Genomic DNA, 20048 nt, shown 5'->3' on the forward strand with positions numbered 1-20048 from the left:
GACCACCTCAGTCCCCCATTCTCCCAGTATCGCTGTATTTTTTATCACGCCATTAATTGAACACTTTTGCTGAACAATGAGCATTGTAAGATAAAAAAGTAGCTTCATTGCGCTTTTTTGTCAACATTCCCCCCTCACCTGGATTATTTTTCCCTTTTTTCAATCTATCATAGGATAAAGAATAAATGGCGTCGTTCAAAACCGCAACAGCCAAAAAAACAAACGTTAGACATACGCTGACGGAAAAACGACAACGTTACAGCTCTTTGGAAGAAAAGTAGGAGGGGAAATTAAAAGAGAAAATAAAATATCGCCTGATCACAAGAGGTTAAATAAATGATTCTCAGCGTTGGCAGCAGATGAAAGCTCCTAGTGTGACCCTCTCCAGCGTCTGCAGCCACTCACCAGGGAGGGAGCTCTTTACAAATGGTCCCCAATCACCTAAGTTACTGCAAAACCCACGCACAGCAGGAGAGGCGCAGGCGCACGGAGCACATTGCAGAGGTTTGTCCCGCCGCGGCTTCCGTAGTCAGCTGACAGCCGCAAGTCATGTGATAGCTGCAGAGCAGGAAGTAGCAGCTGCGCTGTAAAGGTGCCGCTGTCATCTGCTATGTGCGCTGCGTCGCTGTAATACTCCGAGTCCACTGGCGCCCGTCCTCTCCACAGGTATCCGCCGGCTCTGAGGCTTCTACTGAGTGTGTGCTGTGGCCGGAGGAGCAGGACTGCCCGGGATAATGAGGCGGCCAATCATTGCGCTGTGTTATGGGGGCTCCCGAGGCCGGCGCTGTGTTACGGGGGCTGGTGCTGTATTACGGGGGGCTCCTGAGGCTGGCGCTGTGTTACGGGGGGCTCCTGAGGCCGGTGCTGTGTTATGGGGGCTCCTGAGGCTGGCGCTGTGTTACGGGGGGCTCCTGAGGCCGGCGCTGTGTTATGGGGGCTGGTGCTGTATTACGGGGGGCTCCTGAGGCTGGCGCTGTGTTATGGGGGCTCCTGAGGCTGGCGCTGTGTTATGGGGGCTCCTTAGGCTGGCGCTGTGTTATGGGGGCTGGTGCTGTATTACGGGGGGCTCCTGAGGCTGGCGCTGTGTTATGGGGGCTCCTGAGGCTGGCGCTGTGTTACGGGGGCTGGTGCTGTATTACGGGGGGCTCCTGAGGCTGGCGCTGTGTTACGGGGGCTGGCGCTGTATTACGGGGGGCTCCTGAGGCTGGCGCTGTGTTACGGGGGGCTCCTGAGGCCGGCGCTGTGTTATGGGGGCTGGTGCTGTATTACGGGGGGCTCCTGAGGCTGGCGCTGTGTTATGGGGGCTCCTGAGGCTGGCGCTGTGTTATGGGGGCTGGTGCTGTATTACGGGGGGCTCCTGAGGCTGGCGCTGTGTTATGGGGGCTCCTGAGGCTGGCGCTGTGTTATGGGGGCTGGTGCTGTATTACGGGGGGCTCCTGAGGCTGGCGCTGTGTTATGGGGGCTCCTGAGGCTGGCGCTGTGTTATGGGGGCTCCTGAGGCTGGCGCTGTGTTATGGGGGCTCCTGAGGCTGGCGCTGTGTTATGGGGGCTCCTGAGGCTGGCGCTGTGTTATGGGGGCTCCTGAGGCTGGCGCTGTGTTATGGGGGCTCCTGAGGCTGGCGCTGTGTTATGGGGGCTCCTGAGGCTGGCGCTGTGTTATGGGGGCTCCTGAGGCTGGCGCTGTGTTATGGGGGCTCCTGAGGCTGGCGCTGTGTTATGGGGGCTCCTGAGGCTGGCGCTGTGTTATGGGGGCTCCTGAGGCTGGCGCTGTGTTATGGGGGCTGGTGCTGTATTACGGGGGGCTCCTGAGGCTGGCGCTGTGTTACGGGGGGCTCCTGAGGCTGGCGCTGTGTTACGGGGGGCTCCTGAGGCCGGCGCTGTGTTATGGGGGCTGGTGCTGTATTACGGGGGGCTCCTGAGGCTGGCGCTGTGTTATGGGGGCTCCTGAGGCTGGCGCTGTGTTATGGGGGCTGGTGCTGTATTACGGGGGGCTCCTGAGGCTGGCGCTGTGTTATGGGGGCTCCTGAGGCTGGCGCTGTGTTATGGGGGCTCCTGAGGCTGGCGCTGTGTTATGGGGGCTCCTGAGGCTGGCGCTGTGTTATGGGGGCTGGTGCTGTATTACGGGGGGGCTCCTGAGGCTGGCGCTGTGTTATGGAAGCTCCTGAGGCTGGCGCTGTTATGGGGGCTGGTGCTGTATTACGGGGGGCTCCTGAGGCTGGCGCTGTGTTATGGGGGCTCCTGAGGCTGGCGCTGTGTTATGGGGGCTCCTGAGGCTGGCGCTGTGTTATGGGGGCTCCTGAGGCTGGCGCTGTGTTATGGGGGCTCCTGAGGCTGGCGCTGTGTTATGGGGGCTCCTGAGGCTGGCGCTGTGTTATGGGGGCTCCTGAGGCTGGCGCTGTGTTATGGGGGCTCCTGAGGCTGGCGCTGTGTTATGGGGGCTCCTGAGGCTGGCGCTGTGTTATGGGGGCTCCTGAGGCTGGCGCTGTGTTACGGGGGCTGGTGCTGTATTACGGGGGGCTCCTGAGGCTGGCGCTGTGTTACGGGGGGCTCCTGAGGCCGGCGCTGTGTTATGGGGGCTGGTGCTGTATTACGGGGGGCTCCTGAGGCTGGCGCTGTGTTATGGGGGCTCCTGAGGCTGGCGCTGTGTTATGGGGGCTGGCGCTGTATTACGGGGGGCTCCTGAGGCTGGCGCTGTGTTATGGGGGCTCCTGAGGCTGGCGCTGTGTTATGGGGGCTCCTGAGGCTGGCGCTGTGTTATGGGGGCTCCTGAGGCTGGCGCTGTGTTATGGGGGCTCCTGAGGCTGGCGCTGTGTTATGGGGGCCGGCGCTGTGTTACGGGGGGGCTCCTGAGGCCGGCGCTGTGTTACGGGGGGGCTCCTGAGGCCGGCGCTGTGTTACGGGGGGGCTCCTGAGGCCGGCGCTGTGTTACGGGGGGGCTCCTGAGGCCGGCGCTGTGTTACGGGGGGGCTCCTGAGGCCGGCTCTGTGTTACGGGGGGGCTCCTGAGGCCGGCGCTGTGTTACGGGGGGGGCTCCTGAGGCCGGCGCTGTGTTACGGGGGGGGCTCCTGAGGCCGGCGCTGTGTTACGGGGGGGCTCCAGAGTGTGGAGTCACTGGCTTGGAATAGTTAGGGAAGTGGAGAGAATTGCTGCCATGTACTTCATGGAGGGCGGCTGAGCAGTGGATCAACAGAAGGAAGATTTTTTTTTTTTTTTTTTTTTTATGTCCCTTTGATTTTCTTTGAGATATATATACTGTATATATATATTTTGAGTCAAAAATCTACCTCTTCCATGTTGTGTCAGAAAATGTAGAAGGCGTTAACCATTATTACACAAACAGGGAGATTGCCACACATCCTATTACCAGTATTTCCAGTATTGCATTGACTTGATTGATTTCATCTTTTTATATTTCCTTTAAATTAACGTGGCTTTTATTTCATTTGTTTCCACAGATGTATTGATTAACTTTTCAATAAATGTTGCAAATATGTGAGGATGCCGGGGATGGAAACAATTGATCTGATACTTATCCATGGGATAGGTCATCACTATCACAGTAGTGGACAACCCCTTTATTTAAGGAGGGAAGAGGTTGCTTTCTTAGAGAGCAGCTTATTTTCTGTGCCCAGGTTAGTTTCACCCCACGTCTCAGCTCCTGTTCATGCCTCTGTCGGGAGCTTCATTTTGTAGCCTGGAGAGGCAGGATTTACACAGATTAGGGCCATTGACAACAGCTAGTCAAACAGGACAAAATCTACAACTGTAGACTCTGACCTCCTTTTTTAAAGTTGTACACAATAGCGTAGTCAGCCATACTGTTGTAGACTTTTGACTCAGTTTTTCTCATTGTATCAATGGCTCTGATGGGAAGACTGACATTTTTTTATCTGCAAAAACAGGCACAGCCACTACAAATCTACAGAGCTGTGCCTGGCAAACTGATCAGGATAGGGTTCTAGACAAGGCAGCGCAGCCCTTAGAATGTGTTCCGTCCCATCCCTTATGAGTGATATTATTGAAAAGTGGAAGGAACGGCAGCCATGGAGTGGAGACCACTAAGGTTACAGAGCGGGGGGCTGAGTAGCAGAGGGCAGAAAAGTTACCAATGCTTTGCTGACCCCTTAACTGCAGAGTGCAGACCTCTTGTGGTATCAACATCTGCACAAACACTGCACCCCCGCCAGGAGATTATGGCCGAGCAGCGGCCTGCAGCCATACATCACCAAGCACAATGCCGAGTGTCAGATGGAATGGTGTAAAGCTGTTGCAGCTGGACTCTGGAGGAGACATGTTCTGTTCAGTGATCACACTTGTCTATTTGGCATCTGAGTCAGGATTTGGTGAATACGAGGAGAACGTTACCCGCCTGAGTGCATTGTGCCAGCTGTAAAGTTTGATGTAGAGTCAGGATAAAGTTCTTTGCTTGTTTCTCAGGGGTTGCCCTAGGCCTGTTTTGTTCCAGTGAGGGGAAATCTTAATGCTTCAGCACAAGAAATTTTGGAGAAATGTAGCTTCCAGCTTTGTACCTTTTCTGTTTCCCATCACTGTTCTCGGTGCACAAGGTCCATAAAGATATAGTTGGGGGAGTTTGGTTTGGAAGAAGATGACCGCCTGGACCTTTCCTCCATCATCAGTGTCTGACCTCACAAATGCTCTTCCGGATAAATAGGCAAAAATTGCTGCAGACGTCTCTAAAATCTTGTAGAAAATCTCCCCAGAAAAGTGGAAGCTGTAATAGCTACAAAAGGGCTGACTCGATATTAATGCCTTAGTTTATAGAATGAGAGGTCATTAAAGAGCCAGTAGGTGTAATGTGGAGGGGGCACATACTTTGGCCCATACATAATATATTGTAATGTGCTACTCTGTCTACTACACTTTTTATGGATTTGTGAAATTCTAACTGTACCTCCTAATTGTTCTCATGTTTATTACTGGGAATGAGAATCCATTCTGTTCTTTACACTCCCGATCCCTGATGATGACTCACGTGTCACACAATTCTCCTGTGCATAAAGCTTTTTACTGCAGAAGTGAATGTTCAATGTTGATGGTAATTTCTAAAGTAAGAGAGCGCTGGATGCCGGCTCTCTGTAAATCTGGGTACAATCGAAACGTCTCTACAATGGAAAGCCTTTATGCCGCCCTAACATGAAAGCTCCCACTGATAATAGTTCTTCTTTTCTAGTTGCATTCTGACGTCATAAATGGCCTCCGAGAGTAAAGACGTGGGCGACAAGCCGGCTCCTAGCATCCCCAAACTGCAGTTTGTCCCCTTTGCCAGCGCTCTAGACGCAGGCTTTTGGCATCAACTCACACAAAAGAAGCTCAATGAGTACCGGCTGGACGAATCGGCCAAACCCATCAAGAGTCACTACTATAACGGTAAGAGCACTGATGGCTTCTCCTGTTATTCGGGGGCAGACATTAATGACAGGTCGCTTTTTGTGCCACTGTTTAATACGAGAAAACTGTCGCTTCTTTAGTTGATAAATGGCCGTACGTGAGGAAAGTGTAAAATGCAGAGTCGGCAATGTATTGGACCCCTTACGGTTGGCCGAAACTGCATTATATGTAATTAAAGGGTTTGTCTACCTGTTTTTTGTGTTTTTCTTTGTGTTTCATTAAATGCCTGTTTTTTTTTCAGTTTAAAAATATTTTTTTATTTGGTTCAGTTAAAATTTTTCACCGTTTTAGGTTTACAGGCGCCCCTCTAACACTTCTTCCTATGTTATCATCTTTATCCATTGTTATTTGCATCTGTTCCTAGGAAAGCTGGGTCCTTGGAAAATCTCTTCCTTGGAAAGCGTGCCACCCAGCTTTTCTAGGAAGAGGTATCGCTTTTTTGATCATTTTTCATATTTTATACCATGCATTTTTGGTTTGCATATTTCAGAAAATTAGAAATTACAGGGGTATTTTCTATCTCTAGCATCTTATCCCAATATGTAGTAGGTGTGATAATATCAACAAATGCCACAAATTAGAAATATAGTGTAATTCTTCTGATTCACTATGTTGCTTACCTCATGTGCAGGCATTGCAATATCTTAGGTATCCATGGTTACGAGCACTAACAGCTGTCACTGTTAGTGGTTGTAACCATGGATACCTAAGCTACCGCAATGCCCTGCATATGACATAAATTACATAGCCAATCAGAAGAACTATACAACTTTTCTAACTGTGGGCACGTATTATTATTAATATTACATCTTTTACATATTGGGATAGGATCTTGAAGATCAGAATACCCCTTTAATACTTGAGAGTATATGTGTGTGTGTGTGTGTGTGTGTGTGTGTGTGTGTGTGTGTGTGTATATATATATATATATATATATATATATATTACACCAGAATAGCCCAATACCTTACAGAGAATAAATGGCAGTATCTTAAATTGATAATCTGCCATAATATATGGTTCCACTCAATGCATACATATATATTCAGGAGAACAGGAGTGATTGAATCCAAGAGGATTTATTTAATATCAAGCAAATTGCCAATTTATTAGTACAAAAACACATAAAAGTATGTAACAATCATAGCACAGTTGCACATAATATGTGACGTCAAAAGCCAGGAGAAATATGTGGGGATAATCAACAAGGCACCATCATGCTGAAGCTCATTGTGAGGGTATGGCCCCTGAATAAAAACCCGCTATCTCTATAGAGTATTATCAAGATCATAGTAGGTCAATAATAGCAGTAGGGCCCCACACAAAAGCTCAGTACGCATAGAAGATGGTAACAATGTAACACGTTCCACAGTACGTCATTATGCCCTAATGAAGAGATAGCCAAAAGACAGGAACGTTTACCTAATGGTGCACATGTCCCCCAGGTGGTAACACGAACGCTCCGACGCGCGTTTCGCGCTTCCCAATAGCGCTTTATCAAGGAGCTGTATCTAGTACTGGCGCAGGACCTTTTGTATCCATGGTGATAGTCACATGTCTACCCATGTGACGTGAATACACCAATAGTCAGTGGCCATAGCGGCCCATGCGTCGTGACGTCATCCGACTCACACACATGGAGATAAGCGCACAGCACCGGCCGCAGGCACAGGGACTCGGGGGCACCGGCGCCCGCGCTGACGGCACAGAAGGGCGCCACCTCCATGCAGGGAGACACGGAAGGCACAGAGCGCATGCGCACGACCGCACAATGATAGTATCACCATGGGCAAAATCTACCATATATATGTGACTACACTCCAAATCCCGCGTCGCTGATTGGTCGCGCCCGGCCGGGCACGACTGATCAATCAGCGACAGGCTCAGTCTGGCCCCGAATTGCTGCAGAATTTGAACGACGCACGTCACCGCTACGGTCGGGAGATCTGCGGCGCTAGCCGCTGATCTCCTGACGGTTGCCGCGGGTCATCTCCTGCCGCACGGAGGTCAGCGGCGACGCAGCCGGGATATGACCGGCGCTAGCCGGTCATTTCCCAGCTGCGGAAGTATCCCGACCGACGCTAGCGATCTCGCTCAGTGTAGAATCGGTCACCGGAAGTTGCAGGCCTATGTAAATGGCCTGGGTCCAGTCTGATGGGCGGTGTTTCTTCTTTTTTGTCCACCCCATTCGTGGCCCCCATCCGCGCTGTTCTCCAGTATTCTTCTCCATCGTTCACGCGTGCGCAAAGCAATCTTACTTCGCGCACGCGCAGTATGCTTTGCCCAATTGCAGGCAAAGCCAAAAATCATTACTGCGCATCCGCCGCTACACTATGTCCCGGAACACAGCAAAATACTTCCGGAAGATTGCTTTGTGCACGCGCGAACGATGGAGAAGAATACCGGAGAAGAGCGCGGATGAGGGCCACGGATTGGGTGGAGAAAAAAGAAGAAACACCGCCCGTCGGACCGGACCCAGGCCATTTACATAGGCCTGCAACTTCTGATGACAGATTCCCTTTAAACTACATACATATTCTAGAATACCTGATGCGTTAGAATCGGACCACCATCTAGTATGTGTGTGTGTGTGTGTGTGTGTGTGTGTGTGTGTGTGTGTGTGTGATAATGTGTATGTATATGTACAGTACAGACCAAAAGTTTGGACACACCTTCTCATTCAAAGAGTTTTTTTCTTTATTTTCATGACTATGAAAATTGTAGATTCACTCTGAAGGCATCAAAACTATGAATTAACACGTGGAATTATATAGTTAACAAAAAAGTGTGAAACAACTGAAAATATGTATTATATTCTAGGTTCCTCAAGGTAGCCACCTTTTTGCTTTGATTACTGCTTTGCACACTCTTGCATTCCCTGTAAACTAACTTTATGCTGATCTCTCGTCAGGTGATCCTACTGGACTTCCAACTCGACTCACTCTGGAGTTCAGCGCTTTTGACATGTAAGTCTCTTGGCCATCTTCAGGTCTCTTAGTACAGAAATGTAGCCACATAGACTAAGGGTACCGTTACACCTAGCGATGCACCAGCGATCCCGACCAGCGATATGACGCGGTCAGGATCGCTGGTGCATCGCTAGGTGGTCGCTAGTGAGCTGCCAAACAGGCAGATCGCACCAGCGACATCGCTGGGGACGGGGATCGCTACTTACCTGTCAGACGCGGCGATCCTGCGTCCTCCCGCCCGGCTCCACGCGTTGCTCGTCGTCACAGCAGGAAGCGCCGCAGGAAGTGGCCGACGAGGAATGGTCCAGGAGCTTCTCGCTCGATCAGTGATAACCAGCGGGGGAGCCGGTCGGAGGTAAGTATCACATGCAGCGATATCGCTAGCAATATCGCTATAACGTCACAAAATCGGTGACTTTACAGCGATATTGCTAGCGATATCGCAGTGTGTAACGGGGGCTTTAAACACAGAGGTTGTCCCATATCCATAGGATAAGTGATAACTGGGCAGACCCCTTCTGATCCTGACAATAGGATGCCTCCGAAGCGAGGAGCAGTAGTGGACCTGTGTGGCCACTGCTATATTCACTGTCTATGGGAGCTTTGCACTGTATAGAAATAATCATATTTGTTCAGGTTTTGGCCCAGAATCTGATTTTGTTATTCAGTGGGGGAAAAAAAGTATTTAGTCAGCCACCAATTGTGAAAGTTCTCCCACTTAAAAAGATGAGAGAGGCCTGTAATTGACATCATAGGTAGACCACAACTATGAGAGTTAAAAAGAGAAAACAAATCCAGAACATCACCTTGTCTGATTTGGCAAGATTTATTTTGCAAATTATAATGGAAACCAAGTATTTTGTCACTAATAAAAGTTCATCTCAATATTACTCTGTCGCCTAATTGGGGGACACAGAACCTTGGGTGTTATGCTGCTGTCCACTAGGAGGCGACACTATGCATAATCTGAAAAAGATTAACTTTGGCTCCTCCTCTGCAGTATACACCCCTGGACGGCGTCAGCCTTCTCCAGTTTTTGCTTAGTGTCGCAAGGAGGCACACCTTTTTTCTTCCGTTTTTTTCCTTTTTTTCACCGGAAATACAGATGAAGAAAAGTGGGTCTCCAGCGAGACTCCCGGCATGGCTCCCTCCTCGGTCCCCTATTAGGGGTACCCGGTTGAGGTCGAGGTGGTTTTTCCCCATGTCGCTCCCTCCCCAGTCCCTCGGGTCCTGGTTCGAGGTCGAGACCCCCCTCCTTCCCCAACCCCTTTAAGGGGTCTGGGTTGAGGTTGAGGCGAGGATGAAGACCCCCTGACGGTGACAGACGCACCCTCCCTAATCCCCCGCAGGGGGTATTAGGTTGAGATGCCTCAGGTAGGGTCGGAGATCAGGCACCATTTCGCAGCTTCCAGGGACCCCAGGCTGGCTGAGGGATCCTGTTGGGGCCGGGGGAGGGTGCGGACTGGATGGCACAGCAGAGACAGGGCTTTTCTGCGTCCCTGTCTCTGCAACAGCAGCGGCTCCATAGCGCTTCAGGGGCCCCCCATACAAAAACCGCTACCCCTGCTACCCCCACCGCTATCCAGTCGACCATTCTGGGGGGGTCTGGTACAAATCCGCCCCCCCGGACTACCGCGCCGCTCTGGAACCCTCCTGGGCATCAGGCTTCTAATTTAGGCCGCGGCTTCAGCCTAGCTGAAGCCGCCGCCTTTTCCCCCCCCCCGGCCCGCCCCCCGGATGACCAAAATGACACGCTGGAGTGTCATAGAAGGGGCGGATTGAGGCAGAAAGGGCACGTTTTTTACACAGCCCAGCGCGCCCTTTTCAGCTCTCCGCCCCCCCCCCCCCCCTCTCCTCAGAGCCCCGGTGGCCATTTTTTTTCTGGATGAGATCCAGGAGAGGAGCATCACAGCGGTCTCCGGGGGGCACAGAACTGGGATCTGTCGGCGCTGGACCTAGGGGCACACCGGTGGGGTAAGCTCACAGCTGGGTTCTCATTACTCAGCTGTGAATCTATACTTCCTATAAGGCTTTCTGTGGGTTCCCTCTGCGTAGCCACCCCTGTACGATCCCTTATAGCCAGCCTCTGTGCACTATGCCGGGCTCAAGGAAGAGAACCAGGCAGGAATGTTTCTATGCATTCTGTACAGCCTGCAAAGCCACGCTCCCTAGTGGCAGCACGTATCCGCACTGCCGGGACTGCATCCAGAACTCTGGGTCAGAACCCCAGGGAGTCCCTACTGACGCTTCAGTGTCACAGGCCACGCCGGAATGGGCAACTCAGATGTCTCAGTCTATGTCACAGTCCATTGACAACCTAACTGCTACATTACTGCAAGCTCTGCAGAGTCGGGCCCCGGCTATGGACGGTACACAGCAAACGGACAGCTTGTCTCAGGAACATGCTGCTTCCGACTCTCGCAGACGTAAGCGGACCCACAGGTCTCGATCACCTGAGTCGCACTATAGCACAAGGTCGTCCCCCTCTAGGGAGAGACAGCGTCATTCCAGGTCTCCTGGGCAGTCCCCTGCCACAGACAGACAGTGCAATTTACCACAGGGATCCCCCATCACAGAAGACCCCCGCCCCAGGTCGCCCTCCAGGGATCACCTTAGCAAGGCACAGGATTTGGAGGGCATCTGTGACTCCGACTCAGATAATGAAACGGTCAGGTCCGTGGTACCTTCTCCCCCTAGCAATACAGCGCTAGTTGAGGACATAATTTCTGCCATTCATCGGGTGCTAAAAATTCCAGAGTCGCCCCCGGAAGTCCCAGAACATAGGATTTGCTTCGAAAGTGTTCAAAAACCACCTAAGGTCTTCCCTAATCACGATGAGTTTGAGAGAATACTTACCAAACAGTTTGCGCAGCCTGACAAAAAATTCGCTAATCGCAAATATTTGGAAGCGAAGTACCCCTTCCCACAAACAATGGACAGATCCACCTGAAGTGGACCCTCCGGTTTCTAGGCTAGCAGCGCAGACTTTACTCTCTCTACCGGATAGCTCAACCCTCAGGGACGCAGCAGACCGGCAAGTAGAACGCATGGCTCGTTCTATTTTCGAAGCGGCAGGCGCCTCTCTGGGCCCTGCGTTTGCTTCAGTTTGGGCAGCCAAGGCCATCCTGGCTTGGGCCAAAAAACTACAGGAGGGTCTTCAGTAGAGTTGAGCGACTTTTGGTTTTTTAGGGTCGCGTTTCGTTTCGTGAAACCCGACTTTTCCAAAAGTCGGGTCGAGCAAGATCGTTCGATTATAGGGAAAAGTCGGGGTCGTCCCGAAACACGAAGCCCAATGTAAGTCAATGGGGAATAAAAGTCGGCAGTGAGAGGAGGACAGGAAACACACCTACAGTGCCCATTTGAATGCCAAAAGCATCAATTCTTCTTACTTAAGCTTGTCAACCTTAATTAACTTCATAATACAAGTTACGCACTGAAAAATGGGGGTTATTTGGCTAAATTTGTGGGGGGGGAGGGCTGGCTGCAGGTTTTCATGTGCCCTGGGCGAAAGAGCGCCCCTTTAACACATACCACAACTCATCATGCTCCGATACGGCAGAGAAATAGCAGTATAGTACAATGAAAAATACCTCACTTTTTACATCTCATGACGAGGCCCATCTATTTCTCCATACAAAATCATTGGTCCCATATAATGTTTGAAACAGTATATGATGAGCTCCACATAATGCTACAGTATATGTTGGTCCCCATGGATGAAGCTCCACTGTCTTATGGGCCCAAATAATGCTCCAAACATAATGGGCCCCATTTCTAATGCTCTAGTGTATAATGGGCCCTGTAAATGCTGCTCCAGTGTCTGATGTCCACCTTTGGAATGTTCCAGTGTATGGTGGGCCCCATCTATCATTCTCCAGAGTATAGTGCTCCCCAAAAATTGCTGTCCCAACATTGAAAACAATCAAATAAGTCTCCTCGCTAGGGAATCCCTGTACTTGTCTGGACAGGTGCTGTAGCTTGCTTAACAGCTCGCCAGCCGTTCTCACGCCCAGTATGGATTGCACTTGATTGCACAAAGGTTAGAAAGGGTACCGTATCCCTGGATAACATGTATGGATAGCGTACACATTCAAAATATATGTCTATACAGCATGAGGCAGGCTCAGACGGTGTTAGGCCCAGTATGGATTGCACGTCATTGCACAAAGGTTAGAAAGGGTACCGTATCCCCGGATAACATGTATGGATAGCGTACACATTCAAAATATATGTCTATACAGCATGAGGCAGGCTCAGACGGTGTTAGGCCCAGTATGGATTGCACGTGATTGCACAAAGGTTAGAAAGGGTACCGTATCCCCGGATAACATGTATGGATAGCGTACACATTCAAAATATGTCTATACAGCATGAGGCAGGCTCAGACGGTGTTAGGCCCAGTATGGATTGCATGTCATTGCTCAAAGGTTAGAAAGGGTACCGTATCCCTGGATAACATGTATGGATAGCGTACACATTCAAAATATATGTCTATACAGCATGAGGCAGGCTCAGACGGTGTTAGGCCCAGTATGGATTGCACGTCATTGCACAAAGGTTAGAAAGGGTACCGTATCCCCGGATAACATGTATGGATAGCATACACATTCAAAATATATGTCTATACAGCATGAGGCAGGCTCAGACGGTGTTAGGCCCAGTATGGATTGCACGTCATTGCACAAAGGTTAGAAGGGGTACCGTATCCCCGGATAACATGTATGGATAGGGTACACATTCAAAATATATGTCTATACAGCATGAGGCAGGCTCAGACGGTGTTAGGCGCAGTATGGATTGCACGTCATTGCACAAAGGTTAGAAAGGGTACCGTATCCCCGGATAACATGTATGGATAGCGTACACATTCAAAATATATGTCTATACAGCATGAGGCAGGCTCAGACGGTGTTAGGCCCAGTATGGATTGCACGTCATTGCACAAAGGTTAGAAAGGGTACCGTATCCCCGGATAACATGTATGGATAGCGTACACATTCAAAATATATGTCTCAGGAGGCAGGCTCAGACGGTGTCAGGCACAGTATGGATTTGACGGCCCAGATTACACAGCGGAGGAGCAGGGAGAGGTAAAGATTGCAAATGCTGGGGCCCTGGCCAAGCAAGGGGGCCCACTCGTGGGCGTCGGTACTGGCACTGGGCCCCTCATAGTACAGCGGTGTGTCTGACGGCGGGTGTGCACCACCACCGTCAGAGACACTTGATTGCACTATGAGGGACCCTGTGCCAGTGCCCGCGCCCAAGAGTCGGCCTACCCGCCTGTCCAGGGCAACGGCACTCGCACGGTGTCGTGCGGTAGGTGGTGACCCCGGCCATGGGGGGGGGAGGCAGCACAGTTATGGAGTTTTAGAAAGTGGCATATGTTGATGTTGGACATTCAGCTGATGCAAAAGGCGAAATAGGTGAAGTACCAGGAAGAGGTGGACCAAAGCAAGCCATTTTTCTGTCACCCTATGTGTCATCAGGGGAAGGTGGGACAAAATCCTTGGAAACCCATGCGTGGTTCATTTTAATGAAGGTTAGATCATCCACATTTTGGGTTGACAGACGGGTCCTTTTTTCTGTCAGGATTGATCCAGCTGCACTGAAGACTCTTTCCGATAGCACACTTGCAGCTGGGCAAGCGAGCTCCTGTAAGGCATATTGGGCCAATTCAGGCCAGGTGTCCAGTTTAGCGGCCCAATAGTCAAAGGGGAATGACCTGTGTGGGAGAACATCGATATGGGAGGAAAAGTAGTTTGTAACCATAGTTGACAACTGCTGTCTCCTGTCACTTTCCATCGATGCAGTATTACCAGTTGTGTGAGCGGTATTTGAAAAATCAGTCCACAACATTGTCATGAAACCCCTGTCTCCAACGCCACTTCTGCTGTGTGCACCACGAACACCTCTGCCAAGCTGCCCCCGGCCCGTACGGCTCTTGTGAGAACCATCACCGTTGCTGTGTGCTGGGAATGCCTCAAGCAACCGATTTACCAGAGTTGCTTGTTTATTAGCCAATATTAGGTCAAGGTTCTCCTGTGGCATGATGTTTTGTAATTTGCCTTTATAGCGTGGATCCAGGATGCTGGCCAACCAGTAGTCGTCATCGTTCATCATTTTGGCAATGCGGGGGTCCCTTTTTAGGATCCGCAAGGCATAATCTGACATGTGGGCCAATGTTCCCGGTGTCAATGATGCACTGCGAGTGCTGGGTGGAGGAGCACTTTCTGGCAAATCCACATCCCTCCAGTCACGCACAAACCCTGTACCAGACCTTGCCACGCCAACATTTTCACTTGCCCCACGAGATGCATCCTCCTCCCCTAAGTAATCATCCCCATCCTCCTCCTCCTCCTCCTCCTCCTCCTCCTCCTCCTCCTCCTCCTCCTCCTCCTCCTCCTCCTCCTCCTCCTCCTCCTCCTCCTCCTCCTCCTCCTCCTCCTCCTCCTCCTCCTCCTCCTCCTCTTCTTCCTCCACCTCGTCCAGGAGAGGTCCCTGAGCAGACAATGGCTGAATGTCATCAAGGATTCCCTCCTCCTCTTCCTCCTCATCAACATTGGCTGCAGACGCCTGCTCCTTAAGGTGCGTCAAAGTTTGCATGAGCAGACGCATAAGTGGGATGCTCATGCTTAGGATGGCGTCGTCTGCGCTTACCAGCCGTGTGCATTCCTCAAAACCAGGGCTGTGGAGTCGGAGTCGGAGCTCATTTTGGTGGAGTTGGAGTCGGTATAAAATGGACCGACTCCGACTCCTAAAATATATAATAAATTGGGCACAGTAATTCAATGCAGGATGTGCTGAATATTTTTTCATAGGAGTTTGGGAAAGTTATGAAATGTCCTATAAATGGCTGTTCTATTCCTGATCTAAGGCTACATTCACACACAGCGTTTTTCCTGTGTTTTTTGAGGATACGTTTTTCAGCTGCAAAAGCTGATCATCTTTTTAAAAAACTGCATCACCTGAAAGGTTTTTGAGCTCATAGATAATGTTTTCAATAGCAAAAGCAGATTAGAAATCTGCTCTATCTATCCATTTATCCATATCGTATCTGTACCAAAAAGAATGAAAACCGGGTAGTGCACCAATATATATTCTGTTCTATCTAAATGTCTTGATTATTGTATCATAGAAATGATTAAATGTCTGAGGTTCACATTGTACTACAATAAATTTTTCACTTAAATATAAGCAATATGTGTGGGAGTCGGAGTCGTGGAGTCGGAGTCGGTGTAAGGGAAATTGAGGAGTCAGAGTCGCAGGTTTGGCTTACCGACTCCACAGCCCTGCTCAAAACACTGAAGGACTTTACAAAGGTCTTTCAGCTTCGACCACTGCACGCCTGTCAACTCCATGTCTGCTCTCAAAGTGCCTGGCCGTGTATCCTCCCACAAATGCATTATGGCCTGCCTCTGCTCGCACAGCCGCTCCACCATGTGCAGGGTGGAGTTCCACCTTGTTGCAATGTCGATAATGAGGCGGTGGTTGGGAAGGTGGAGCAATCGCTGCAGCTTCTGCATACGAACGGAGTGTACAGGCGACCGGCGGATGTGCGCGCACAGTCTTCGCACCTTCTGGAGCAGGGCTGTTAACTCCGGATAATTTTTGAGGAAGCACTGCACCACCAGGTTCAAGGTGTGAGCCAAGCAAGTTATGTGGCTGAGTTTTGAAAGGGCTATGGCTGCCACAAAATTACGCCCGTTATCACTAACTACCTTGCCTGCCTCAAGATGTACACTGCCCAGCCATGACTCAGTTTGTCGCTTCAAGTACTCGGCCAGTACCTCGGCGGTGTGTCTGTCGCCCAAACACATCATCTGCAACACAGCCTGCTGACGCTTTCCACTAGCTGCTCGATAGGGGGACACATCGTGTGCAACAGTGGCAGCTGCAGATGGAGTGCTCGTACGACTGCGCTCTGTGGACGAGCTTTCGCTTCTGGAGGAGGAGGAGGAGGAGGGTCGAACGCCTACAGCCAACTGTTTCCTATACCGTGGGCTAGGCAGCACTGTCCCACCACCGCTGTCCCCTGTGGACCCTGCATCCACCACATTAACCCAGTGCGCAGTGATGGACACGTAACGGCCCTGGCCATGCCGACTGGACCATGCATCAGTTGTGAGGTGCACCTTTCCGCTCACTGACTGCTTGAGTGCATGGACAATGCGGTCTTTCACATGATGGTGGAGGGCTGGGATGGCTTTGCGAGAGAAGAAGTGGCGACTGGGTAGGTCATAGCGTGGTACTGCATAGGCCATGAGTTCGCGGAAAGCTGTGCTTTCCACCAACCTAAAGGGCATCATCTCAAACGAGATTAGTTTGGCAATGTGGGCGTTCAAACCCAGTGTACGCGGATGAGAGACTGAGTACTTTCTTGACCTACTCATAGTGTCTGGGAGGGTGAGCTGGACTTGAGAGCTGCATATGGTGGAAGTAGCGGTGGACAGGGCGGACTGAGAGAGGGTTGATGATGGTGATGGAGTTGGTGTTCTTTCTGATGGCCTAGAATCAGTCTTTCGTTGATATAACAGTGGGATTCCCTGACTGCTGTGGCCTTGCAACGACACCTCAACATTTGCTGCTGTGCTAACCGGTGGGCTTACAGTGGGGGAAACAATGTAGCGTTGCTGACTACCTTCGTTGTGATCAGTTGCACATGTGGCACTTGAGGTTTGGTGTTGTGTCCACGCTTGCAAGTGCATGCTGGTTAAATGTCTAAGCATGCAACTGGTATTCAAATTTTTCAGATTTTTCCCTCGGCTAAAGGTCTTTGCGCACTTCTTACAGATAACCTTGGCCTGATCATGAGGATTTTGTTCAAAAAAGTGCCACACTGCACTCTTCCTACTTTGGCAGACATTTTGCGGCCTAGCACGCTGTGATCTTTTGACCCTCTGGACAAGCTGTCCAGCAACTCTTTTGATGTTTGGAACCTGTCTTTGGAGTGCTCCGGGCCTGCCAGATAACAGCTGTTGCGATGTCGATGTCTGCTGTGGATGCTCCTCATCTGAGCTATTGGAAGCAGCACCCTCTTCCCCCAATGGATGCCAATCTGGGTCAACAACTGGGTCATCCATCACCTCCTCTTCTATGTCATGTGCACCTTCCTCTGTGTCACCGTGTATGGTGGTATAGTGTGCGGGAAGGGGCACCTGAGTCTCATCAGGGTCAGAATCTGGCTCTGTACACTGCGAGGACAATGTAGTGCTCTGAGTGAATGTACCAGCAGAATCATCCATCAGCGGCTGTGCATCAGTGCACTCCATGTCAGATTCATCTTGGCCTGGGTAATTCACCATTTGACTTGATAATCCAGGCATGGTATGTGAAAACAGCTCCATGGAGTAATCAGTAGTATGGCCTGCGTCATCCTTCAATCTTGGTTGGGGTGAAGGACACAAGGAAAGGTGTGGTTCATGAACATGAGCCTCCAATGACGACTCAGTGCTTTTACTTTTTACAACTGAAGAAGAGGAGGCGATAGAGCTGGAGGCTGAGTCAGCAATGTAAGACAAAACTTTTTCCTGATGCTCTGCCTTTAAAAGCGGTTTGCCAACTCCTAGAAAACTAAGCGTTCGAGGCCTTATGTAGCCAGACGATGACGCAGGGTCAGCACCTCCTGCATTCGGTCCTATTTTGCTCTTGCCACTACCATCAGATCCAACACCATCATTACCAGCTGCCAACCCCCGCCCAATTCCACGGCCTCTTCCACCAGCCTTCCTCATTTTTGGTAGAAATGTAGACAAAATCCAACAAACTATATAGTAATGTAAAATAAGGTACAAGGTGTCTATAGGACAGGGGAGTTTTAGAATTTCTGCGTACACTTTTGGACACTGGACACTTGTGGATGGTGTGAGGCCCACTGATATCTGAGCGCTATGTGACACGCTCGATGGCACAGCTGCCTGTGACCAAAGTGACTAGAGGATAAGGGAGATTGGATTGCTTTTAAAAAAGCAGTTTGCGGAGCAGTGGGTAAACAGCAATGCCAGCGTGTCAGGAAGCCTTAAAAGGCAGCCCAACAACCAACACCACTGATACACCACAATATAGCCTCCCCTTGCACTGCACACACAGTGACTTGTGTGTTGTGCAGGCCAAATCGCTAGCAGCAGAAGCAGTTTTTTTGTCTTCTTCCCTGCCTAACGCTCTCCCTACAGAATCAGCAGCAACCTCTCCCTATACTAAGATCGGCAGAAGTAAGATGGCGGTCGGCGTGCACGCCCTTTTATACCCCCTGTGACGCCCACCAAAGCAAGCCAATCACTTGCATGCCCTTCTGAAAGATGGTGGTGACCCGTGCCTATGTCATCACGTTGCCCACAGTGTCTGTGGATCCTGATTGGCTGAAAAAGAGCGCAAAACAAACTTTTGAAACACGACTTTGGCGCGTAAGTCGCCGACCTCGTGGCCGACCTCATCCTAGGGTCGGGTTTCGTTTCATGAAACCTGACTTTGCCAAAAGTCGGTGACTTTTGAATTTTTTCGACCCGTTTCGCTCAACTCTAGTCTTCAGGCTTCAAATCCTGAACTCTCGGACCAAGCGGTCCAGATGGCAGTGGTAGCAGACTACATGATTCATGCAGCCCTGGATTCCGCCAGAGGTGTAGCGGTAATAGCATCAAACGCCATCACGATCCGACGCATCCTCTGGCTGCGAGAATGGAAAGCGGATGCGGCCTCAAGGAAGTCCCTCACGCGACTTCCGTATTTTACTGGAAGACTTTTCGGCGAAAAGTTGGACACCATGATAGCCAATGCCACTGGGGGTAAGAGTACCTCTCTCCCTCAACTAAAACCGAAACGCACGTTTAAACGAAGAAACCAGACGCGATTCCGATCCTTTCGGAATTCCTCGGGCTGGTCCGTTTCGCGCCCAGTGCAAAACCGCAACCGTTCTCCACGCAGAGACAACCCACGGACGCAGCAGCGACCGGACAGGGCTTGGCAGTCGAAAGCAGGCCAAGCGAAACCCAAGGGAGGAAAACCTCAGAACTTCACTTCATCATGACTTGAGACCTCCGAAAGACACCCCACCAGTAGGCGGTCGACTTTTACTCTTTCAGCAAGTCTGGCTGCCTATTACAGAAGACAGGTGGGTCAGGGAAATAGTGTCTTCCGGATACAAGATAGAGTTCACTTCCGTTCCACCGAACCGGTTCTTCCTTTCTGTTCCTCCAACACCACCAGAAAAGGCTCGTGTTTTCCACCAAGCGGTTTCCTCTCTCCTTCAATCAGGAGTTGTGGTGCCGGTTCCCGCGAACGAGAGATTCCGAGGATTCTACTCAAATTTGTTCGTAGTCCCCAAGAAAGGAGGCGGCGTCCGACCCATACTGGACCTAAAATAGCTCAACAATTACGTACGGGTCCGTCATTTCCGCATGGAGTCCCTCCGGTCCATCATTGCATCCATGGAGCAGGGAGAATACCTCGCCTCCATAGACATACAGGATGCGTATCTCCACATTCCAATTGCTCCTGCCCACCAAAGGTTTCTCAGGTTCGCGGTCAACCAAAACCACTACCAGTTTGTCGCCCTTCCGTTCGGACTCGCCACGGCTCCAAGAACGTTCACCAAAGTCATGGCGGCCACCATGGACGTCCTGCACTCAAGAGGCATCCTAGTCGTCCCGTACCTGGACGACCTCCTCGTCAAGTCTC

General features: G+C 50.8%; 1 protein-coding gene across 4 annotated transcripts in view; it reads left to right on the top strand.

Moving 5' to 3' along the window:
• The first annotated feature begins 363 nt into the window (after positions 1 to 363).
• Positions 364 to 20048, top strand: part of ATG7 (autophagy related 7) — a 354904-nt gene continuing 335219 nt past the window's right edge. For 3 of the 4 annotated variants that reach the window (XR_012231861.1, XM_073574238.1, XM_073574240.1), the window contains exons 1-3: positions 539 to 666; positions 5192 to 5388; positions 8321 to 8375. Coding sequence is in view for 3 of the 4 variants with exons in the window: in XM_073574238.1 (XP_073430339.1) it covers positions 5211 to 5388; positions 8321 to 8375 (233 nt within the window). In the remaining variant the exon portion in view is untranslated. Of the gene's footprint in view, positions 505 to 538; positions 667 to 5191; positions 5389 to 8320; positions 8376 to 20048 lie in introns of those variants that run through there. The other variant, XM_073574239.1, reaches the window with a different exon arrangement.

The sequence above is a fragment of the Dendrobates tinctorius genome, unplaced genomic scaffold, assembly GCF_039654945.1.
Source record: "Dendrobates tinctorius isolate UK_male_01 unplaced genomic scaffold, ASM3965494v1 ptg000038l, whole genome shotgun sequence".
In the NCBI taxonomy this organism is placed as follows: domain Eukaryota; kingdom Metazoa; phylum Chordata; class Amphibia; order Anura; family Dendrobatidae; genus Dendrobates; species Dendrobates tinctorius.